This window comes from Oncorhynchus masou, unplaced genomic scaffold (genome assembly GCF_036934945.1).
Source record: "Oncorhynchus masou masou isolate Uvic2021 unplaced genomic scaffold, UVic_Omas_1.1 unplaced_scaffold_560, whole genome shotgun sequence".
NCBI lineage: Eukaryota > Metazoa > Chordata > Actinopteri > Salmoniformes > Salmonidae > Oncorhynchus > Oncorhynchus masou.
In genome coordinates this window covers 432,348-457,718 of record NW_027012018.1, presented here as the reverse complement: position 1 = coordinate 457,718, position 25,371 = coordinate 432,348, and the positions used below count along the sequence as shown (strand labels likewise).

The 25,371-nt window shown below is 43.3% G+C and overlaps 1 protein-coding gene across 4 annotated transcripts in view; it reads left to right on the top strand.

Moving 5' to 3' along the window:
• The first annotated feature begins 1,083 nt into the window (after positions 1–1,083).
• The window catches only part of LOC135536124 (NACHT, LRR and PYD domains-containing protein 3-like), a 144,744-nt gene continuing 120,456 nt past the window's right edge, over positions 1,084–25,371 (top strand). The window contains exons 1-11 of one of the 4 annotated variants that reach the window (XM_064962519.1): positions 1,092–1,165; positions 8,866–8,906; positions 9,079–9,177; positions 10,376–10,492; positions 10,688–10,772; positions 10,902–11,127; positions 11,505–13,296; positions 13,567–13,740; positions 18,679–18,852; positions 19,001–19,047; positions 19,482–22,673. In XM_064962519.1, coding sequence (XP_064818591.1) covers positions 9,095–9,177; positions 10,376–10,492; positions 10,688–10,772; positions 10,902–11,127; positions 11,505–13,296; positions 13,567–13,740; positions 18,679–18,852; positions 19,001–19,047; positions 19,482–20,038 — 3,255 coding nt within the window. In that variant the 5' untranslated portion in view covers positions 1,092–1,165; positions 8,866–8,906; positions 9,079–9,094 and the 3' untranslated portion in view covers positions 20,039–22,673. Of the gene's footprint in view, positions 1,166–8,865; positions 8,907–9,078; positions 9,178–10,375; positions 10,493–10,687; positions 10,773–10,901; positions 11,128–11,504; positions 13,297–13,566; positions 13,741–18,678; positions 18,853–19,000; positions 19,048–19,481; positions 22,674–25,371 lie in introns of those variants that run through there. The other 3 variants (XM_064962520.1, XM_064962515.1, XM_064962518.1) reach the window with 3 other exon arrangements.

Sequence of the window (25,371 nt, the reverse complement as noted above, 5' to 3'; positions counted from 1 at the left end):
TCTACCCCTGGGGAGAGAGGAGTTTCTTCCCCTGGGGAGAGAGGAGTTGCTACCACTGGAGAGAGAAGAGTTTCTACCCTGGGGAGAGAGGAGTTTCTACCCCTGGGGAGAGAGGAGTTTCTACCCCTGGGGAGAGAGGAGTTTCTACCCTGGGGAGAGAGGAGTTTCTACCCCTGGCGAGAGAGGAGTTTCTACCCCTGGGGAGAGAGGAGTTTCTATCCCTGGGGAGAGAGGAGTTTCAACCCCTGGGGAGAGAGGAGTTTCTACCCCTGGGGAGAGAGGAGAGAGGAGTTTCTACCCCTGGGGAGAGAGGAGTTTCTACCCCTGGGGAGAGAGGAGCTTCAACCCTGGGGAGAGAGGAGCTGCTACCCCTGGGGAGAGAGGATAGAGGAGTTTCTACCCCTGGGAAGAGAGAAGCTTCAACCCTGGGGAGAGAGGAGATGCTATTAGGAGAAACTGCGATCCTGCTCGGGAAGTGCTTGCCAGGAGCTTCCGTGACAAATGTTTGGCAAGAGCTTCAGTGGCGAAGACTGCTCAACTTGCTGATGTTTCACAATATGCCATGGTTGTCTCAGTAACCAGGTCCCAACCCAATTGAACACTACTGGGAGATCCTGGAGTGGCGCCTGAGACAGTATATTCCACCACCATCAACAAAACACCAAATGACGGAGTTTCTTTGTGGAGGAATGATGTTGCATCCCTCCAATAGAGTTCCAGACACTTGTAGAATGTATTTCAAGGCGTATCTACACCAAGGAGCATTGTTCTGGCGGCTCATGGTGGCAAAACGCCCTGTTAAGACACTGTGTTGGTGTTTACTCTATTTTGTCAGATACCTGTAGGGGTATGTCGCTCATCACTGCAATCCATCTGTTCTTGTACTTTACGCTGGTCTACATTGACATAGATCTGTTGTTGTACTTTATGCAGTCTACATTGACATAGATCTGTTGTACTTTATGCTGGTCTACATTGACGTTTTTATCTTATCTTTTGTTCCATTGGTTGGCCTTATCTGTGTGTGTGTGTGTGTGAGAGAGAGAGAGAGAGAGAGAGAGAGAGAACAGGCAGAACCTGATATGTAAATTAGATGAGAAAACAAAAGTATATTTCGATGACCGAGTGATCATTCCAGACTCTGCTTCTGAGAGAGAAATTAAAGGTAAGACGATAGTTATGTGTATTCATATAGTTGATGGTATTATTAAGTGTATTCATATAGGTGATGATATTGTTGTGGGTATTCATATAGGTGATTATATTGTTATGTGTATTCATATAGTTGATGATATTGTTATGTGTATTCATATAGTTGATGATATTGTTATGTGTTAATAAAGTTGATGATATTGTTATATATATTCATATAGTTGATGATAATGTTATGTATATTGATATAGTTTATATTTTTGGTAGACAGAGTGTTATAATAGTCCTACTCTCATTAAAATGTATTTGATGTAAATTAGATGTGGGGAGGGATTGGTTCCGTGCCCATCTGTGTTCCCCAGGGTGATCTCTTACAGTATCATAGGCCTATCTTCTTGTCTTCTCAAAACAGGCTTAAAACACAACAAACAACAAACAATAATTTTCTCTTTTTAATCTACTGTTAACTCTTTTCACTCAGGAAGGTATTTTGTGTGAAAGAGAGACAGTTAGATATTGTGGAAAGACTAACAGCAACTTACACTTCCTCAAAACCGGTTGTGTGTATTCATTGGAGCTCACTGTAGCAAAACGTTTGGCAACTTAAACCGTTTACGTCACATTCTACGGTGTTTGGAGGAAACCATTTATGCAATGTTGCAAAACTTGTGGCTGCGGTGTAAACTAATGAATACGACCCAGGTAGTGGCCTATGACTCGGTTGTTGATGCTGAAACCTGAACGTAACCTGAGAGGTGTACTATGATGCAAGCTGGATATACTGGTTTTCTAAAGTTAGCTATCTTCAGTTAGCTTCACATTCCAGCTCAAAGCCTCCTCCATAGGAGTGTACAGAGCGCTAGTCATCAGGAAGGTGCTCTCAGCAGAAGGGAAAATATATAATGACTTGACAGTTTAATCATACAAAATGGCGCTAACTGGACGTGAGCAAATTCAATCAGTGGAGGCTGCTGGGGGGAGGACGTTCCACCTGTTCCACTCCAGCCATTACCACAAGCCCGTCCTCCCCAATTAAGGTGCCACCAACCTCCTGTCAATTCAATATATACAACATTCATTCATCATAATTCTACATTTGATAAATGTAATTGTATCATAGTTCTACTACAGTGTAGTGATCTATACAACTTCCAACGTGCGTTAACTGTGAACACTGAGGCTGTACCCGCCTCAGTTACAGTTTTAACAGTGACCAAGAAGGCTATTTGATCACAACATAGGCCTACCAGAGTGGCCTACCATCCAAAACAATGTAAAAAAGGCATCCAATAACATTTAACATGGAAATAGATGTTCTATCATCCAGTCTGCAGGAGCAGCCAATGTGTGGTGTTCAATGTAAGTCTTCATTCCATGAGAAAAAAACACGCAGAGCTTCACATGAACCTGTTTATCTACTTGTCCTTCACACAAGGAGGTGACTGAAAATGTTGTTGTGTTTGATGCAAGGCACTTTCCTAATTAAAACACATCATTATTCCCACACCATTACTACAGAGAATCAGACACATGACGCTACCCTCTGCCCATTGGCTGCTTAGTTTATTCAAGCATGTTTCAAAATACGACACTGCCAAGCGTGTGCAAAGCTGTCATCAAGGCAAAGGGTGGCTACTTTGAAGAATATACTCTGTTCCATTTGACTGCGCAATCCACTATCTCATCAGCCCAGCCAGGCGATTTATACATTTGATGTCCACTGTATAAAGCATCTAGACATTATCTCACGTGTCTTGTCTTTTTGTATAAACCTTGCTGTCTGTCTCTCCGACAACATTGTTTCAATATTCAAATTCCATCTCCAGCTGTCGCAAAGTAATGAACGTGTCATGAATCGGGATGAGACAGATTGGCAGGAAGCTTTTCTCAGCCAGTTGAAATCATGAATACAAAGAAAGTCATTCCAGCTTCAGTTTGAAGTGATTGTGTTAGCTGTGTTGTTGGTTAGCTCCTCTGAACAACAGTGTCCTGACAAGAGAGAACATTTTCTTTGCCAGGTGAATTGCAAATGCAGCTACTTTGATGTTATTCTGGCTGCACTCTTTGACGTGACTGTAAGTTATCTGTAGTTGGCTAGCTAGAAAGGGCAAGAGATGAGAACGTTACCACCCAATATGGCAATGGAACATTGAGAAGGAATGACTGGGTCGCGTCCATAGATACAGAACGAAAGACTTAATTACTTAGATACAGAACAAAAGACTTAATGACTGGGTCGCGTCTATAGATACAGAACGAAAGACTTAACTACTGGGTCGCGTCCATAGATACAGAACGAAAGACTTAACGACTGGGTCTCATCCATAGATACAGAACTAAATACTTAACTCCTGGGTCGCGTCCATAGATACAGAACGAAAGACTTAACTACTGGGTCGCTTGTCTGGCAACCAAACCGATAAAACAAACGGCCAGCCTGCTTGGGGATGAACACTAGATTTGTGTCAGAACTATATCTTGTGGAAGGATGAAATAGTATGAACAAATTCATCAATAAAGTTTTGAATGAAAAGGTGTCAATCATTATTTAAGTATGTTGGCCAATATGTGTCAATATATCTTCCAAACAACGGCTTTTCGGGCACTATAACTTAAATACAGTACAGTGGGTAAACAGTTGATTTACATAAATATATCTAAGAGAGATAAAAAGAGTGCAAATGCAGTGTAGTGCAATTCTTTAGTGTCCAGTTCAGAGATGACTTGATGATCTGTGCAGCATAGACTGCATAGTCCTTTAGTCTCTATGGGCCAGATGGCTGGTTGGAGAGGGCCACAGCACAGTCCTTTAGTCTCTATGGGCCAGATGGCTGGTTGGAGAGGGCCACAGCACAGTCCTTTAGTCTCTATGGGCCAGATGGCTGGTTGGAGAGGGCCACAGCACAGTCCTTTAGTCTCTATGGGCCAGATGGCTGGTTGGAGAGGGCCACAGCACAGTCCTTTAGTCTCTATGGGCCAGATGGCTGGTTGGAGAGGGACACAGCATAGTCCTTTAGTCTCTATGGGCCAGAGGGCTGGTTGGAGAGGGCCACAGCACAGTCCTTTAGTCTCTATGGGCCAGATGGCTGGTTAGAGAGGGCCACAGCACAGTCCTTTAGTCTCTATGGGCCAGATGGCTGGTTGGAGAGGGCCACAGCATAGTCCTTTAGTCTCTATGGGCCAGATGGCTGGTTAGAGAGGGCCACAGCACAGTCCTTTAGTCTCTATGGGCCAGATGGCTGGTTGGAGAGGGCCACAGCATAGTCCTTTAGTCTCTATGGGCCAGATGGCTGGTTGGAGAGGGCCACAGCACAGTCCTTTAGTCTCTATGGGCCAGATGGCTGGTTGGAGAGGGCCACAGCACAGTCCTTTAGTCTCTATGGGCCAGATGGCTGGTTGGAGAGGGCCACAGCATAGTCCTTTAGTCTCTATGGGCCAGATGGCTGGTTGGAGAGGGCCACAGCACAGTCCTTTAGTCTCTATGGGCCAGATGGCTGGTTAGAGAGGGCCACAGCACAGTCCTTTAGTCTCTATGGGCCAGATGGCTGGTTGGAGAGGGCCACAGCATAGTCCTTTAGTCTCTATGGGCCAGATGGCTGGTTGGAGAGGGCCACAGCACAGTCCTTTAGTCTCTATGGGCCAGATGGCTGGTTAGAGAGGGCCACAGCATAGTCCTTTAGTCTCTATGGGCCAGATGGCTGGTTGGAGAGGGCCACAGCACAGTCCTTTAGTCTCTATGGGCCAGATGGCTGGTTGGAGAGTGCCACAGCACAGTCCTTTAGTCTCTATGGGCCAGATGGCTGTTTGGAGAGTGCCACAGCACAGTCCTTTAGTCTCTATGGGCCAGATGGCTGGTTGGAGAGGGCCACAGCACAGTCCTTTAGTCTCTATGGGCCAGATGGCTGGTTGGAGAGGGCCACAGCACAGTCCTTTAGTCTCCATGGGCCAGATGGCTGGTTGGAGAGGGCCACAGCATAGTCCTTTAGTCTCTATGGGCCAGATGGCTGGTTGGAGAGGGCCACAGCACAGTCCTTTAGTCTCTATGGGCCAGATGGCTGGTTGGAGAGGTCCACAGCACAGTCCTTTAGTCTCTATGGGCCAGATACTGGTTAGAGAGGTCCACAGCATAGTCCTTTAGTCTCTATGGACCAGATGGGTGGTTGGAGAGGGCCATATCACAGTCCTTTAGTCTCTATGGGCCAGATGGCTGGTTGGAGAGGGCCATATCACAGTCCTTTAGTCTCTATGGGCCAGATGGCTGGTTGGAGAGGGCCACAGCACAGTCCTTTAGTCTCTATGGGCCAGATGGCTGGTTGGAGAGGGCCATATCACAGTCCTTTAGTCTCTATGGGCCAGATGTCTGGTTGGAGAGGGCCACAGCACAGTCCTTTAGTCTCTATAGGCCAGATGGCTGGTTGGAGAGGGCCATATCACAGTCCTTTAGTCTCTATAGGCCAGATGGCTGGTTGGAGAGGGCCATATCACAGTCCTTTAGTCTCTATGGGCCAGATGGCTGGTTGGAGAGGGCCACAGCACAGTCCTTTAGTCTCTATGGGCCAGATGGCTGGTTGGAGAGGGCCACAGCACAGTCCTTTAGTCTCTATGGGCCAGATGGCTGGTTGGAGAGGGCCACAGCATAGTCCTTTAGTCTCTATGGGCCAGATGGCTGGTTGGAGAGGTCCACAGCACAGTCCTTTAGTCTCTATGGGCCAGATACTGGTTGGAGAGGGCCACAGCATAGTCCTTTAGTCTCTATAGGCCAGATGGCTGGTTAGAGAGGTCCACAGCATAGTCATTTAGTCTCTATGGGCCAGATGGCTGGTTTGGAGAGGGCCACAGCACAGTCCTTTAGTCTCTATGGGCCAGATGGCTGGTTGGAGAGGGCCACAGCACAGTCCTTTAGTCTCTATGGGCCAGATGGCTGGTTGGAGAGGGCCACAGCACAGTCCTTTAGTCTCTATGGGCCAGATGGCTGGTTGGAGAGGGCCACAGCACAGTCCTTTAGTCTCTATGGGCCAGATGGATGGTTGGAGAGGGCCACAGCATAGTCCTTTAGTCTGAGAGCTTCAAGTTCCTTGGTGTCCACATCACCAACAAACTAACATGGTCCAAGAACACCAAGACAGTCATGAAGAGAAAAACCTATTCCCCCTCAGGACACTGAAAAGATTTGACATGGGTCCTCAGATCCTCAAAAGGTTTTACATCAGGACCTCTGTACCATGCAGTGTCAGAAGGAGGCCCTAAAAATGGTTAAAGACTCCAGCCACCCTAGTCATAGACTGTTCTCTCTGCTTCCGCATGGCATTGACTCTGTACCAGTACCCCCTGTATATAGCCTCCACATTGACTCTGTACCGGTACCCCCGTAAATATATCCTCCACATTGACTCTGTACCGGTACCCCCTGTATATAGCCTCCACATTGACTCTGTACCGGTACCCCCTGTATATAGCCTCCACATTGACTCTGAACCAGTACCCCCTGTATATAGCCTCCACATTGACTCTGAACAAGTACCCCCTGTATATAGCCTCCACATTGACTCTGAACCGGTACCCCCTGTATATAGCCTCCACATTGACTCTGTACCAGTACCCCTGTATATAGCCTCCACATTGACTCTGAACCGGTACCCCCTGTATATAGCCTCCACACTGACTCTGTACTGGTACCCCCTGTATATAGCCTCCACATTGACTCTGTACTGGTACCCCCTGTATATAGCCTCCACATTGACTCTGTACCAGTACCCCCTGTATATAGCCTCCATACTGACTCTGTACAAATACCCCCTGTATATAGCCTCCACATTGACTCTGTACCAGTACCCCCTGTATATAGCCTCCACATTGACTCTGTACCAGTACCCCCTGTATATAGCCTCCACATTGACTCTGTACCAGTACCCCCTGTATATAGCCTCCACATTGACTCTGTACCGGTACCCCCTGTATATAGCCTCCACATTGACTCTGTACCGGTACCCCCTGTATATAGCCTCCACATTGACTCTGAACCGGTACCCCCTGTATATAGCCTCCACATTGACTCTGTACCGGTACCCCCTGTATATAGCCTCCACATTGACTCTGTACCGGTACCCCCTGTATATAGCCTCCACATTGACTCTGAACCGGTACCCCCTGTATATAGCCTCCACATTGACTCTGTACTGGTACCCCCTGTATATAGCCTCCACATTGATTCTGAACCGGTACCCCCTGTATATAGCCTCCACATTGATTCTGAACCGTTACCCCCTGTATATAGCCTCCACATTGACTCTGTACCGGTACCCCCTGTATATAGCCTCCACATTGACTCTGTTCCGGTACCCCCTGTATATAGCCTCCACATAGACTCTGTACCAGTACCCCCTGTATATAGCGTCCACATTGACTCTGTTCCGGTACCCCCTGTATATAGCCTCCACATTGACTCTGTACCGGTACCCCCTGTATATAGCCTCCACATTAACTCTGTTCCGGTACCCCCTGTATATAGCCTCCACATTGACTCTGCCTCTCTTTAATGCTTTGTTTTTCTTATCTCTTACTTTTTTAGTATTTTCTTAAAACTGCATTGTTGGTTAAGGGCTTGTAAGTAAGCATTTCACTGTAAGGTCTACTACACCTGTTGTATTCAGCATTTCACTGTAAGGTCTACCTACACCTGTTGTATTCAGCATTTCACTGTAAGGTCTACTACACCTGTTGTATTCAGCATTTCACTGTAAGGTCTACCTACACCTGTTGTATTCAGCATTTCACTGTAAGGTCTACCTACACCTGTTGTATTCAGCATTTCACTGTAAGGTCTACCTACACCTGTTGTATTCAGCATTTCACTGTAAGGTCTACCTACACCTGTTGTATTCAGCATTTCACTGTAAGGTCTACCTAAACCTGTTGTATTCAGCATTTCACTGTAAGGTCTACCTACACCTGTTGTATTCAGCATTTCACTGTAAGGTCTACCTACACCTGTTGTATTCAGCATTTCACTGTAAGGTCTACCTAAACCTGTTGTATTCAGCATTTCACTGTAAGGTCTACCTACACCTGTTGTATTCAGCATTTCACTGTAAGGTCTACCTACACCTGTTGTATTCAGCATTTCACTGTAAGGTCTACCTACACCTGTTGTATTCAGCATTTCACTGTAAGGTCTACCTACACCTGTTGTATTCAGCATTTCACTGTAAGGTCTACCTACACCTGTTGTATTCAGCATTTCACTGTAAGGTCTACCTACACCTGTTGTATTCAGCATTTCACTGTAAGGTCTACCTACACCTGTTGTATTCAGCATTTCACTGTAAGGTCTACCTACACCTGTTGTATTCAGCATTTCACTGTAAGGTCTACCTACACCTGTTGTATTCAGCATTTCACTGTAAGGTCTACCTACACCTGTTGTATTCAGCATTTCACTGTAAGGTCTACCTACACCTGTTGTATTCAGCATTTCACTGTAAGGTCTACCTACACCTGTTGTATTCAGCATTTCACTGTAAGGTCTACCTACACCTGTTGTATTCAGCATTTCACTGTAAGGTCTACTACACCTGTTGTATTCAGCATTTCACTGTAAGGTCTACCTACACCTGTTGTATTCAGCATTTCACTGTAAGGTCTACCTACACCTGTTGTATTCAGCATTTCACTGTAAGGTGTATGTATTCACTGTATAAATGCTTTCCCCCTCAGATCAATCATTCCCATTACAGCCCTTCAGTCTACATTTTCAGGTTTGTTTAGAAAATAACAGAATGATAGATAACAGCCTACTTTTAGTGAATACAAATAAGTGTGAGACATGGCCTTGTGTTGCTGCACATAATGAATAAAAGAGAACAATTAACATTCAAGAATTTGTTGTCACTGTGTTAACCACAACCAACATGCTGGATCTCTGTTTAGTTGTTAGAGGTCTAAAATGAGTCTCTCTGGGGAGAGAGAGGAGGGGGGCCCTGCCTCTAAAATGAGACTCTCTGGGGAACATGACACCACAGCTAAAAGGTGAGATGACAAGTTTGTTCATATGAAGAGTTTATTTCCAAAATGCTGTATCCCAATCACATCAGAAATGATTGCTCATGGTTACTTTCTATTGGTTCGGTTGCCAGAGACGCGACCCAGTAGTTAAGTCTGTTTGTTCTGTATCTATGGATGAGACCCAGTCGTTAAGTCTTTTTCTTCTGTATCTATGGATGAGACCCAGTCGTTAAGTCTTTTTCTTCTGTATCTATGGATGAGACCCAGTAGTTAAGTCTTTTTCTTCTGTATCTATGGATGAGACCCAGTAGTTAAGTGTTTTTCTTCTGTATCTATGAATGAGACCCAGTAGTTAAGTCTTTTTCTTCTGTATCTATGGATGAGACCCAGTAGTTAAGTCTTTTTCTTCTGTATCTATGGATGAGACCCAGTAGTTAAGTCTTTTTGTTCTGTATCTATGGATGAGACCCAGTAGTTAAGTCTTTTTGTTCTGTATCTATGGATGAGACCCAGTAGTTAAGTCTTTTTGTTCTGTATCTATGGATGAGACCCAGTAGTTAAGTCTTTTTGTTCTGTATCTATGGATGAGACCCAGTAGTTAAGTCTTTTTGTTCTGTATCTATGGATGAGACCCAGTAGTTAAGTCTTTTTGTTCTGTATCTATGGATGAGACCCAGTAGTTAAGTCTTTTTGTTCTGTATCTATGGATGAGACCCAGTAGTTAAGTCTTTTTGTTCTGTATCTATGGATGAGACCCAGCAGTTAAGTCTTTTTGTTCTGTATCTATGGATGAGACCCAGTAGTTAAGTCTATTTGTTCTGTATCTATGGATGAGATCCAGTCGTTAAGTCTTTTTGTTCTGTATCTATGGATGAGACCCAGTAGTTAAGTCTTAGGTACACTTCAACTGTGAGAGACGGAATCTAAAACAAAAAATCCAGAAAATCAATAAATAAAAGGCAAATTAATTACTTAAAAATCATACAACGTGATTTTATGGATTTTTGTTTTAGATTCCGTCTATGATAAAAATGACAGACCTCTACATGCTTTGTAAGTAGGAAAACCTGCAAAATCGGCAGTGTATCAAATACTTGTTCTCCCCAGTGTATGTTTTATTGTTTAGAAAAGTATATAGTGTTTTGGAATGAAACTCTTCTTATGTTTCCCCAACTGAGCTCAAAGTAGATGAGAGATAATGTTTGTCTCTGTTGTGTTGAAGTCCAATCAAGCAGGAGAGACCAGCCTCCCCTGTGCCCAGCGGTCTGGCCATGAATAGTGACTGGTCTATGGGTATACCTATATGGTTTAGAGAGGGAGACTTTTCTACTGGACAAAGGTAAGTAGTCATGGTCTGTGAGTTAAACAACACTGTCTCTAGTTATTTCTTCTCTCCCATTTTTCAATTTATTTTTGTTGTGTTAATAATCTATAGGCTCATTCTTTTTTCCATTTTCAAAGTCCTGAAACAATATTAAACAAACACAACTTTCCCTGTGTGTGTGTGTGCACTCCTTGGATGTTTTGTCCACAGAAACCAACAGGAAAGATCAGAGTCAGACATTCTCAGTGGTCAGTCTTCCCAGAGTCATCAAACAGACCTGGCCCCCATATTCAGTGTATGTGGTCCTGTTATGTGCATTTGTTTTTGTTTACCTCAAGTAAGGTTGATCTGTCAATCATTCATTAATGTGTTCATGAGAAAGTGTTTCTTCTCCTGCTTAACTTATTTACTTTATTTATTTCAGTTGCTTGAAGAGAATATTATGACATTTGTGAAGAACGAGCTGAAGATGTTCAAGAGGATTCTTAGTCCAGAACTCCCACAAGGCTTTGAGAGTCAGAAGCAGGATAAGGAAGTGGATGCTGAAGATGAGAAGCATGAGAGCAGTGCCAGAGAGGGGGCTCTGAAGATCACACTGCACATCCTGAGGAAAATGAACCAGAAGGAGCTTGCTGACACACTGGAGAAAAGTAAGAGCTGTCTGCCTCATGTTGAATGCTGTTTTATAACGTTTAAAAGCTGTGGCTAAAGTAGCCGTGTAACTCAATGACATTGTACCAGACTTAACACAACACAGAGTGACCTCATCAAGTACAGTACCAGCAGGGATGTGTTGTGGTGATTCATTTAGACAAGAGAGAATTAATAATACCATCAATAATACCAATAATGATATAAATCAGTCACACCAGTGTGTAATGTATAATGAAAACCTTACACATTTATACAGACAGTTACAGTAAGAGAATAAATTATTACAATTTAAACATTATAGCACATTATAACAATACTGTAGGCATTAAATCAGATGTAATATTAATATCCTCTGTGTTATTTCTTCATTCAGATGAACTTGCTATGATTTGCCAACGTGAACTCAAATCTAATCTAAAGAAGAAGTTTCAAAGTGTATTTGAGGGGATCGCTATACAAGGAAACCCAACACTTCTCAATAAGGTCTACACAGAGCTCTACATCACAGAGGGTGGAACAGGAGAGGTCAATAATGAACATGAGCTGAGACAGATTGAGACAACAACCAGGAAACAAGAAAGACCAGAGACTGCAATCAAATGTAACGACATATTCCAACCCTTAACTGGACAAGACAAACTAATCAGAACTGTGTTGACAAAGGGAGTCGCTGGCATTGGAAAAACAGTCTCTGTGCAGAAGTTCATTCTGGACTGGGCTGAAGGAAAAGCAAATCAGGATGTCCAATTTGTATTTTCATTCCCTTTTCGGGAGCTGAATTTGATGAAAGAGAAAAAACACACTTTGATTGAACTTCTCAACCACTTCTCAATGGAAACCAAAGAATCAAGAATCTCCAACTATGACAAGTACAAAATTCTGTTCATCTTTGATGGTCTGGATGAGTGCCGACTGCCCCTAGACTTCAAAAAGAACAAGATCTGTTGTGACGTCACAGAGTCAACCTCAGTGGATGTTCTGCTGACAAATCTCATCAAGGGACATCTGCTTCCCTCTGCTCTTCTCTGGATAACTACCCGACCTGCAGCAGCCAATAAGATTCCTTCAGAGTGTGTTGACCAGGTGACAGAGGTACGAGGGTTCAATGACCCACAGAAGGAGGAGTACTTCAGGAAGAGATTCAGTGATGAGGACCTGGCCAGCAGAATCATCTCACACATAAAGACATCAAGGAGCCTCCACATCATGTGCCACATTCCAGTCTTCTGTTGGATATCTGCAATAGTGCTTGAACACATGCTGAAACATAAGAGAGAAGAGATGCCCAAGACTCTGACTGAGATGTACACACACCTTGTGGTGTTTCATACTATAAAGAAGAACGAAAAGTATCTTGGGAAAGAAGAGACAGGTCCAGACTGGAATAAAGAGAGCATTCTGTCACTGGGAAAACTGGCTTTTCAACAGCTTGTGAAGGGCAATCTGATTTTCTATGAAGAAGACCTGAAAGAGGCTGGAATTGATGTCAATGAAGCCTTAGTGTACTCAGGATTGTGCACACAGATCTTTAAAGAGGAATGTGGGCTGTACCAGGACAAGGTGTACTGCTTTGTTCATCTGAGCATTCAGGAGTTTCTGGCTGCTGTATATGTGTTCCTTTCATTCAGCAACAACAATGAGAATCTAATGGCCGAACCTCAAACAACATCCAGGAACTTTTATGTGAGGATCAAACAGAAAATTAAAGTCACCGTCTACAAGAGTGCTGTGGATGAAGCCTTACAAAGTGAGACAGGAAACCTGGACCTTTTCCTCCGCTTCCTTCTGGGCCTCTCACTGGAGTCCAATCAGAAGCACTTACGAGGTCTACTGACAAAGACAAAAAGCAGCTCACAGAGCCATGAAAAAACAGTCAAGTACATCAAGGAGAAGATCAGGGAGAATCCCTCTCCAGAGAGGTGCATCAATCTGTTCCACTGTCTGAATGAACTGAATGACCATTCTCTAGTGGAGGAGATCCAAAGATACCTGAGATCAGGAAGTGTCTCCAGTGATGAACTGTCACCTGCACAGTGGTCAGCTCTGGTCTTTGTGTTGCTGACTTCAGAAAAGGAGCTGGATGTGTTTGACCTGAAGAAATACTCCAGATCAGAGGAAGGTCTTCTGAGGCTGCTGCCTGTGGTCAAAGTCTCCAAAGCTGCTCTGTGAGTAAATACAATGACATTTAAGTACTAATCAGCAGGATGAAATATTCAGTTTAGAGAAAAATACGTATTATTTAATAACATATTGAATCAGTACATAGCTGTTCACATTAGTATAATAAAATAACCATACAATTCTAGGAGACGGAAGATGAATCTACTGTATATGTTGTTTGAGATAATGAACCAAATGCATCTGCAATTGTCCTTCTACACTCCTGGTGTTAAATGAACAGTGTGTTTGTGAAATGATGATGATCTCTTTATCAGACTGTCAGGCTGTGGAGTCACGGACAAAGGCTGTGCTTCTCTGGTCTCAGCTCTCATCTCAAACCCCTCACACCTGAGAGAGCTGGATCTGAGTAACAATGACCTGAAGGATTCAGGAGTGAAGCTGCTCTCTGATGGACTGGGGAATCCCCACTGTAAACTGGAGACTCTGAGGTCAGTATTCCTGTTGTCATGACGTTGGCCTGGGGGTAGGTTTATGACAGTCATAAATACCTCTTCCCCCCCTTTTCCTCTCTCTACCCTACTGATGTGACATTTAAAAGCCCCTTGGTTAACATAGAGTTTCTGGGAACATCAGAAGGTGGGAGGAAATGAACTATATTCTGGTAATCCGACCAGTTGAACATATACGTGGGCACTTAATGAATATGATGTCAGTTCGGTTGTCATCTGAGATATTCTTATCAATGATTGTCACACCCTGGCCATAGTTTACTTTGTATGTTTCTATGTTTTGGTTGGTCAGGGTGTGATCTGAGTGGGCCATTCTATGTTGGATGTCTTGTTTGTCTATTTCTGTGTTTGGCCTGATATGGTTCTCAATCAGGGGCAGGTGTTAGTCATTGTCTCTGATTGGGAACCATATTTAGGTAGCCTGGGTTTCACTGTGTGTTTGTGGGTGATTGTTCCTGTCTCTGTGTTTTGCACCAGAAAGGGCTGTTTTCGGTTTTCGTAGGTTTGTTATTTTGTTAGTTTATCGTGTATAGTTTCCGTATTTAATAAAATTAATCGAAACTACGCTGCATTTTGGTCCGCTCCTCCTTCCCACAATGAAAGCCGTGACAATGATAGGATGACATAAACTCTAGTCTGAACATTGTAGTTATCGGATTCACATGGAATTGTTGGTCAATTTAAATGTTTGAATATAAAATTATTGGTGAAAAGATTAAATGTAATTTTAGCTTCCAAATGAGAGATTTGGGTTTTCATAAGGTTAGAGCTCTGCTCAATCAATGACCCGCCCCTGTGAAGAGACATGGGCTGTAAACTATGAAAACACACCATTCTCCATCCACTATATAAAGTCTTGATGAAAATGTAACCTCCTGTTCCGGGTACATTAGGATGACGATCCGATGTCAGAATGGTTCAGATAATAACTACAGAACGAAGCCAACCTGAGCGTGAGATTTGGTTGCGAATGGTATGAACTCTTATTCACTACAGAAGTGATACCTCCTAGCCGTTGAGTTAGGAACAGCAGCTGCAAAAGTGGGCTAGGAAAGAGCAGACAGAGTATCCCGTCTACCGCACAACGACATTACTACAACGTATCCAATTTACCAGCAGAGACATTCTTCAATAGAACTCGGTTGGGCAACACGGCCTTCCATCTACCACCAACCTACCGAAGCGCAGCTCAGAGTAAATATTTTTTGCATTTTCCTTTTCCAAATGTGCGGTAATTTAGAATGCATAAGATACCATATTTACAATGATAGAGACATCGCTTCTCCCTTTGTTCCTCAGTCTTCCCACTCTTTCACTCAAACCCAGCCCCTTTTCTTTTGTGTAACCAGCTGTCATATCTGTTTCGTCCGCAAGGGACGTTTTCCTTTATGACATAATTTGTAATCAAGGTATAATTCATTCTGTGTATGTGTAATTCTGTGTGATTACTTAGGTATTTAGTAAATAAATAAATAAACCCAATTTTGTATTGCTGATTCAACTTGTTAGCCAGGGTTTGTGAAGATAACTTTCAGATGACACTGAAATAAGGTGCAGATTAATATTGACTGCTATTGATGTAAAATATTACTAGGTCTTTAAGAGTTTATTCGGAAGATAAGTGCTTTATAAATATTATTTTGTGGTACCCCGACTGTCTAGTTAATTACATTTACATGATTAGCTCAATCAGGTAATATTCATTACAAAGAAAGGATTTTACAAAATAGCATGTCATATCACTTCATCCGGTATAGCCAAAGACACAACACTGTAGTTGGTCAACAAGTGATAACTGTTCACCAGATCCACGTGTTTACCAGGCACACATAGTCCACATCATATGTGTTTACCAGAAACATAGCCCACATCATATGTGTGTGGACAGTGAAGTTTACAGTTTTAAATTTTGCGCTATGCTCCAGCATTTTGGATTGAGATCAAATTTTTCATATTAGGTGACAGACAGTACAGAATGTAACTTTAATTAGAGGTTAATGGTGAGAGGTTAGAATGTTTTGTTGTAGCCTCTGTAATTCTCTCACTTGTTATTATTAATGATTAATTCATGATTTTTCTTAATCATGGAAGTCACAAGCTTGATGTATTCATTGCACTAAACTTTTGACAATTTTAATACACAATAAGTGAATTGGTCAGAATACTTTTACTTTTTCAAATAGGGGGACTAGATACGTAAATTGTGTTTATTTTTCTAAATGGTGAAACGAATGTGTATGAAAATACCCTCAAATAAAAGGTGACATTATATACTGTTACCTTATATGAAACATTTTATCTAAAATTGAAAATGATATAGTTTAGAACCACATTTAAATGTTAGCTTCACTGTCAAAAGATGGCCCCGAAGAGGATGGCTGACGTCTTACTTCCTAATCAATTGTGTTATTTTGTTAGTTTTTTTGCGTTGTTTGTCACATATATTATTTTACTTGTTTTGTACATAATGTTGCTGTTACTGTCTCTCATGACCGAAAAATAACTTCTGGACATAAGAACTGCGATTCCTCACTACGAACTGGAGGAAGCTTTTTCCTTTAACGAGTAGGATATACTGCTCTCCCGGGAACAGGCCCAAATCCTCGTAATTTGCATGAAGAAAAGACGGAGGAAAAGAGGACACAAATTTAGCTGCCTTCTGAGAATACGTAGGCGAGCGATTAAACTCCCACTGCCATCTATTCTACTTGCAAGCATGCAATCATTGGAAAATAAAATGGATTACCTATGATTACCCTACCGACAGGACATTAAGAACTGTAATATCTAATGTTTCACCGAGTCGTAGCTGAACGACGACACGGATAATATCGAGCTGGTGGGATTTTCAATGCACCGGCAGAACAGAGAAGCTACGTCTGGTAAGACTAGGGGTGGTGGTGTGTGTCTTTCCATCAATAACAACTGGTGCATGATGTCTAATATTAAAGAAGTCTCGAGGTATTGCTCACCCGAGGTAGAGTACCTTATGATAAGCTATAGACCACACTATCTACCAAGATAGTTCTCATCTATATTATTTATAGCCAACTACTTACCACCACAGACTGATGCTGGCACTAAGACCGCACTCAACCAACTCTATCAGGCCATAAGCAAACAAGAAAATTCTCATCCAGAAGCTGCGCTCCTAGTTGCCAGGGACTTTAATGCAGGCAAAATTAAATCAGCTTTACCAAATTGCCAAACTTTCCCCCTCAGGAGACTGAAAAGATTTGGCATGGGTCCCTCTATCCTCAAAAAGATCTACAGCTGCATCATCGAGAGCATCCTTACCGGTTGCATCACCCCCTGCTATAGCAACTGCTCGGCACCTGACCAGGTGAATTCACCAATTTGTAAGTCGCTCTGGATAAGAGCCAAATGACTTAAATGTAAATGTAAATGTGACCACAAGGCTCTACAGAGGGTCGTGCGTATGGCCCAGTACATCACTGGGGCCAAGCCTCCTGCCACCCAGGACCTATATAATAGGCGGTGTCAGAGGAAAGCCCATAAAAATGTCAGAGACTCCAGTCACCCAAGTTATAGACTGTTTTCTCTGCTACCGCACGGCAAGCGGTACCGGAGCACCAAGTCTAGGACCAAAAGGCTCCTTAATAGCTTCTACCCCCCAAGCAGTAAGACTGCTGAACAATTCATCAAATGGCCACCGGACCATTACATAGGCCCCCACTCTCCCCATCCATTTGGTTGTACAATGCTGAGACTCGCATAGTCACTTCACCCCTACCTACATGTAAATATTACTTCAACTAGCCTGTAACCCCGCACTCTGACTCAGTACTGCTACCCCCTGTATATAACCTCATTATTGTTATGTTATTGTGTTACTTTTTATAATTTTTTATTTTGTTTTTTACTTTAGTTTATTTGGTAAATATTTTCTTAACTCTTCTTGAACTGCACTGTTGGCTAAGGGCTTGTAAATAAGCATTTCACAGTAAGGTCGACACTTGTTGTATTCGGCGCATGTGACAAATAAAGTTGGATTTGATTTTGTTTGGTGTGGACTGAATACTCAATACAATCTAAATATGATACCTCACTGTCAAACTAGATATGATGTGGACTGTATACCTAATACAATCTAAATCTGATACCTCACTGTCAAACTAGATATGATGTGGACTGAATACTCAATACAATCTAAATCTGATACCTCACTGTCAAACTAGATATGATGTGGACTGTATACTCAATACAATCTAAATCTGATACCTCACTGTCAAACTAGATATGATGTGGACTGAATACTCAATACAATCTAAATCTGATACCTCACTGTCAAACTAGATATGATGTGGACTGTATACTCAATACAATCTAAATCTGATACCTCACTGTCAAACTAGATATGATGTGGACTGTATACTCAATACAATCTAAATATGATACCTCACTGTCAAACTAGATATGATGTGGACTGTATAATCAATACAATCTAAATCTGATACCTCACTGTCAAACTAGATATGATGTGGACTGAATACTCAATACAATCTAAATCTGATACCTCACTGTCAAACTAGATATGATGTGGACTGAATACTCAATACAATCTAAATCTGATACCTCACTGTCAAACTAGATATGATGTGGACTGTATACTCAATACAATCTAAATCTGATACCTCACTGTCAAACTAGATATGATGTGGACTGTATACTCAATACAATCTAAATCTGATACCTCACTGTCAAACTAGATATGATGTGGACTGTATACTCAATACAATCTAAATCTGATACCTCACTGTCTAAATAGATATGATGTGGACTGAATACTCAATACAATCTAAATCTGATACCTCACTGTCTGTCTTTTGACTGATGCTTCTTTTTTTTCTGGTCAGTTAACAGTGTGTTTGTGAAATGATGATGATCTCTTTGCAGGCTGTCAGGCTGTCTAGTCACAGAGGAAGGCTGTGCTTCTCTGGTCTCAGCTCTGAAATCAAACCCCTCACACCTGAGAGAGCTGGATCTGAGCTACAATCACCCAGGAGACTCAGGAGTCAGACTGCTCTCTGCTGGACTGGAGGATCCACACTGCAGACTGGAGAAACTCAAGTATGTAGAGGGTTTATGTCAATGTTCATATCAGACATGTTTGAGTTATCAGGCCTGTTAAGACAAACATTCTTACCAAATTATATGCTGACTGTGTGTGTTGTGTGTATCCCTCAATGACTGTCTGTTCTCCTGCTTACCGCTACAGTGTGGATCATGGTGGAGAGAACACAATGAAACCTGGGCTTAGAAAATGTGAGTGTTGACTGCTGTGAAGAATATGATTAAGAAAAAAGTCAAAGTCAAAGACCACCATCATTACTTACTTGGTCATATTAAATATAAGCTGTAGTTCTACAGAAGCAGAAATCAGGGACACCAACGTTTAGAAAGAGTTGCTTTGACAATGTGTGTGTCTGTGTAGGTGAGTGGCATGTTCGTGTTACATTAGAAATGTGTGTGTGTGTGTGTGTGTGTGTTCAGGGTGTGAGTGTATGTGTGTCATTTTTGTGAATAAGTGTTTTTTTACAATACCATACAGTATAACATATTCAACAAGTCTCAAGTTACCTTAACTTCTCCTGTTGATACCTAGACACATCTACATTAAATTAATTAGTGAAAAGTGAATTAACATTCTAATGTGAATGGTGATGATTTCTAATATTGTGTCTGGTTTTATCCATCAGATGCCTGTGATCTCACACTGGACCCAAACACAGTAAACAGACTCCTCTCTCTGTCTGAGGAGAACAGAAAGGTGACATGTAGGAGACAGGAGCGGCGGTATCCTGTTCACCCAGATAGATTTGAGGACTGTGAACAGGTGCTGTGTAGAGAGGGTCTGACTGGGCGCTGTTACTGGGAGGTAGAGAGGAGTGGGGGAGGGGCTGTTATGGGAGTGACATATAAAGGAATCAAAAGGAGAGGAGGGGGCATTGACTGTGGGATTGGATACAATGACAAGTCCTGGAGTCTGGTCTGCTCTGACTACAGTTACAAGGCCTGTCACAATAATAATCACACTACCATAGACGTCCACTCATCCAGCTCCCACAGAGTAGGAGTGTATCTGGACTGGCCAGCCGGCACTCTGTCCTTCTACAGAGTCTCCTCTGACTCACTGACCCACCTGTACACATTCTACACCACATTCACTGAGCCCCTCTATCCAGGGTTTAGGGTTTATGATGTTACCTCCTCAGTGTCCCTTTGTCAAGTGGTCACTGTGTCAAACACAACATGATGTTTCACTCTAATCATGTGTTTTATGTTAGATCACAATATGACATTTAAATGCATGGAGGAACACACACACACACCAGTTTGGATCAATTCTTTTCCTGGAAATAATAACCATGGTAACTCTCTGTCCGGACACTGTGTTCGTCTCTTTCTGTGATCCTGCGCCCTGTGAGAACACACACACGGTACACACACACACTATACACACACACTGGACTCACACACACAAACACACACACACACAGGACACACACACACGCAACGGACACACACACACGCACTGGACACACATACTGGACAAACACACGCACTGGACAAACACACGCATTGGGGACACACACACTCTGGACACACACACATTGGGGACACACACGCATTGGGGACACACACACACTGGACACACACAAACATAAATGGCCCCGGAGAAGAAGGCAGATGTTTTACGTGCCCTCAACCGATTGTGTTTTTTGTTAGTTTATTTGCATTGTTTGTAACTTATTTTTTAAACTTATTTTGTACATAATGTTGCTGCTACCGTCTCTTATGACCAAAAAATAACTTCTGGACATCAGGACTGCGATTACTCACCACGGACTGGCAGAATCCTTTTTTCCCTTTAACGAGTCTGACGAGCCCGACGCAAACATTATACTGCTTTCTCGGGAACAGGCCCAGAACCCTGTGATGTGGCAGGGCTTGCAAACCATTACAGACTACAAAGGGAAGCACAGCCGAGAGCTGCCCAGTGACACGAGCCTACCAGATGAGCTAAACTACTTATATGTTCGCTTCCAGGCAAAGAACACTGAAACATGCATGAGAGAACCAGCTGTTCCGGAAGACTGTGTGATCACAGGTCAACATTCACAAGGCTGCAGAGCCAGAAGGATTACCAGGACCTGTACTGTGAGCATGTGTTGATTAACTGGCAAGTGTCTTCACTGACATTTTCAACCTCTCCCTGTCTCAGTCTGTAATACAAACATGTTTTAAGCAGACCACCATAGTCCCTGTGCCCAAGAACGCTAAGGTAACCTGCCAAAATGACTACCAACCCGTAGCACTCACATCTGTAGCTATGAAGTGCTATGAAAGGCTGGTCATGTCTCACATCAACACCATTATCCCAGAAACCCTAGACCCACTCCAAGTTGCATACCTCACCAACAGATCCACTGATGATGCAATCTCTATTGCACTCCACACTGCCCTTTCCCAACTGGACAATAGGAACACCTATGTGAGAATGCTATTCATTGTTCAACACCATAGTGCCCTCAAAGCTCATCACTAAGCTAAAGACCCTGGGACTAAACACCTCCCTCTGTAACTGGATCCTGGACTTTGATGGGCTGCCACCAGGTGGTAAGGGTAGGTAACAACACATCTGCCACGCTGATCCTCAACACAGGGGCCCCTCAGGGGTGCGTGCTCAGTCCACTCCTGTACTCCCTGTTCACTCGTGACTGCACGGCCAGGCACGACTCCAACACCATCATTAAGTTTGTCGGTGACACAACAGTGGTGAAGAGGGCACGACAAAACCTATTCCCCCTCAGGAGACTGAAAAGATTTGGCATAGGTCCATAGAGAGCATCCTGACTGGTTGCATCACTTTCTGGTATGGCAACTGCTCGGCTTCTGACCGCAAGGCACTACAGAGGGTAGTGCGAACGGCCCAGTACATCACTTTGGCCAAGCTTCCTGCCATCCAGGACCTCTATACTAAGTGGTGTCAGAGGAAGGCCCTAAAAATTGTCAGAGACTCCAGCCACCCTAGTCATAGACTGTGCACGGTAGTGTGAATCCCCGAGCTGACAAGGCACAAATCTGTCGTTCTGCCCACTGTTCCTAGGCCATCATTGAAAATAAGGATTTGTTCTTACAACTGACTTGCCTAGTAAAATAAAGGTGAAAAAAATAATAATGACAAACCTATTGATTAAAACTGCTAAATGAACGCACTTAGGAGCAAACGTCAGTGAGTGAAGTGAATGAAGATCACGTGACTGAGGAAAATATTGCCCTGGTTGAGGACAATCAGGAACTTATTGAGAAATGAAAAATGGTTGTAATTGTTGGAACCATTAGACAGTTTGATGAAAGTATTTAGCAGAGGAGCTTATATACAGAACAGTTTAAATATTTTGTTCTTGTAAATGACATTGATGAGGACAACATTGTGCCTACATGTTTTAGTGTAATGGGGCCAAAGACATGTAATTTACTAGACAGCCTGCTACAGCCAGACAGATCAGGTAATAAGACGTATGGGGATATTGTGGATATACTTAAAGGACATTTTGTTGGAGGGTGGGTTGGGGTGGTCCAAGGAGGGGTTGAAGGGTGAGTTGGGGGATGGTCCCAGGAGGGGTTGGAGGGTGGGTTGATGCAGCTCACATGAGTGATTGCATATGTGGTTAATTATAATTGTATTTAGCTGCAATAAGTGCTTTCCATAATATACTGATATATATGTTAACAGTATTGTGTCTCTCGCTGTATAACCATTCCTGCTGCTATTTGTTCTGATATACACTTCCGTTCAAAAGTTTGGGGTCACTTAGAAATGTCCTTGTTTTTGAAAGAAAAGCAATTTTGTTGACCATTAAAATGAACATCAAATTGATCAGAAATACGATGTCGACATTGTTAATGTTGTAAATGATTATTGTAGCTGGAAAATGGAAAATCTACATGGGAGTACAGAGTCCCATTATCAGCAACCATCACTCCTGTGTTCCAATGGCATGCTGTGTTAACTAATCCAAGTTCATCATTTTAACAGGCTAATTGTTCCTTATAAAACCCTTTTGCAATTATATTAGCACATCTAAAAACTATTGTCCTGATGAAAGAAGCAATAAAATGACCTTCTATAGATTAGATGAGTATCTGGAGCATCAGCTTTTGTGGGTTCAATTAGAGGCTCCAAATGGCCAGAAACAAAGATTTTTCTTCTGAAACTCGCCAGCCTATTCTTGTTCTGTGTACTACTCCCTTCACAGAACAGCGCAAATTGGCTCTATCCAGAATAGAAAGAGGAGTGGGAGGCCCCGGTGCACAACTGAGCAAGAGTACAAGTACATTAGAGTGTCTTGTTTGAGAAACACCCTCACAAGTCCTCAACTGGCAGCTTCATTAAATAATACCCGCAAAACACCAGTCTCAACATCAACAGTGAAGAGGCGACTCCGCGATGCTGGCCTTCTAGACAGAGTTGCAAAGAAAAAGCCATATCTCAGACTGGCCAATAAAAAGAAAAGATAAAGATGGGAAAAAGAACACAGACACAGGACAGAGGAACTAGACACTCTAATGTACTTGTCCTCTTACTCATCTGCTAACCATGTGTATGTGACCAATAAAATCTGATTTGATGTATTTGTTCCTGGCACCAAACCTGTAAACATTCATGTTAAAATGTAACTTCAGATACTCACCTGGATACTCTTCTGAACTTGACAAGAAGATAAACACACAAACACTAAATGTTTCAACAGAAGTCAAGGGGTACATCTAAATGTGGTAAAGGAAAAACAAGGTCTGAAAACTGGTTTCAAGAAATAAAAAGTAAGGAACAAGTTGTTTTTAACACATTGAATATGAACTTTGTAGTAGATTAGAATGTATTTGCTTGTAAAAAATTATGCAGATAACTAGGTTGGGTTAGAGATGGGGTTAGGTTGGGTTAGAGATGGGGTTAGGTTGGGTTAGAGATGGGGTTAGGTTGGGTTAGAGATGGGGTTAGGTTGGGTTAGAGATGGGGTTAGGTTGGGTTAGAGATGGGGTTAGGTTGGGTTAGAGATGGGGTTAGGTTGGGTTAGAGATGGGGTTAGGTTGGGTTAAAGATGGGGTTAGGTTGGGTTAGAGATGGGGTTAGGTTGGGTTAGAGATGGGGTTAGGTTGGGTTATGGATGGGGTTAGGTTGGGTTAGAGATGGGGTTAGGTTGGGTTAGAGATGGGGTTAGGTTGGGTTAGAGATGGGGTTAGGTTGGGTTGGGTTAAAGATGGGGTTAGGTTGGGTTGGGTTAAAGATGGGGTTAGGTGGGGTTAGAGATGGGGTTAGGTGGGGTTAGAGATGGGGTTAGGTGGGGTTAGAGATGGGGTTAGGTTGGGTTAGAGATGGGGTTAGGTTGGGTTGGGTTAGGTTGGGTTAAAGATGGGGTTAGTTTGGGTTAAAGATGGAGTTAGGTTGGGTTAGAGATGGGGTTAGGTTGGGTTAAAGATGGGGTTAGGTTGGGTTAGAGATGGGGTTAGGTTGGGTTAGAGATGGGGTTGGGTTGGGTTAGAGATGGGGTTGGGTTAGAGATGGGGTCAGGTTGGGTTAGAGATGGGGTTAGGTTGGGTTAGAGATGGGGTTGGGTTAGAGATGGGGTTGGGTTAGAGATGGGGTTAGGTTGGGTTAGAGATGGGGTTAGGTTGGGTTAGAGATGGGGTTAGGTTGGGTTAGAGATGGGGTAAGGTTAAAGTTAGGTTAGAGATGGGGTTAGGTTGGGTTAGGTTAGGTTGGGTTATAGATGGGGTTAGGTTAGGTTAAAGATGGGGTTAGGTTGGGTTAGAGATGGGGTTAGGTTGGGTTAGAGATGGGGTTAGGTTGGGTTATAGATGGGGTCAGGTTGGGTTAGAGATGGGGTCGGGTTGGGTTAGAGATGGGGTCGGGTTGGGTTAGAGATGGGGTTGGGTTGGGTTAGAGATGGGGTTGGGTTAGAGATGGGGTTAGGTTGGGTTAGAGATGGGGTTAGAGATGGGGTTGGGTTAGAGATGGGGTTAGGTTAGAGATGGGGTTAGGTTGGGTTAGAGATGGGGTCAGGTTGGGTTATAGATGGGGTCAGGTTGGGTTAGAGATGGGGTCGGGTTGGGTTAGAGATGGGGTCGGGTTGGGTTAGAGATGGGGTCGGGTTGGGTTAGAGATGGGGTTAGGTTGGGTTAGAGATGGGGTTGGGTTAGAGATGGGGTTAGGTTGGGTTAGAGATGGGGTCAGGTTGGGTTAGAGATGGGGTCAGGTTGGGTTATAGATGGGGTCGGGTTGGGTTAGAGATGGGGTCAGGTTGGGTTAGAGATGGGGTTGGGTTGGGTTAGAGATGGGGTTGGGTTGGAGATGGGGTTAGGTTGGGTTAGAGATGGGGTTGGGTTAGAGATGGGGTTAGGTTAGAGATGGGGTTAGGTTGGGTTAGAGATGGGGTCAGGTTGGGTTAGAGATGGGGTCAGGTTGGGTTAGAGATGGGGTCAGGTTGGGTTAGAGATGGGGTCAGGTTGGGTTAGAGATGGGGTCAGGTTGGGTTAGAGATGGGGTCGGGTTGGGTTAGAGATGGGGTTGGGTTGGGTTAGAGA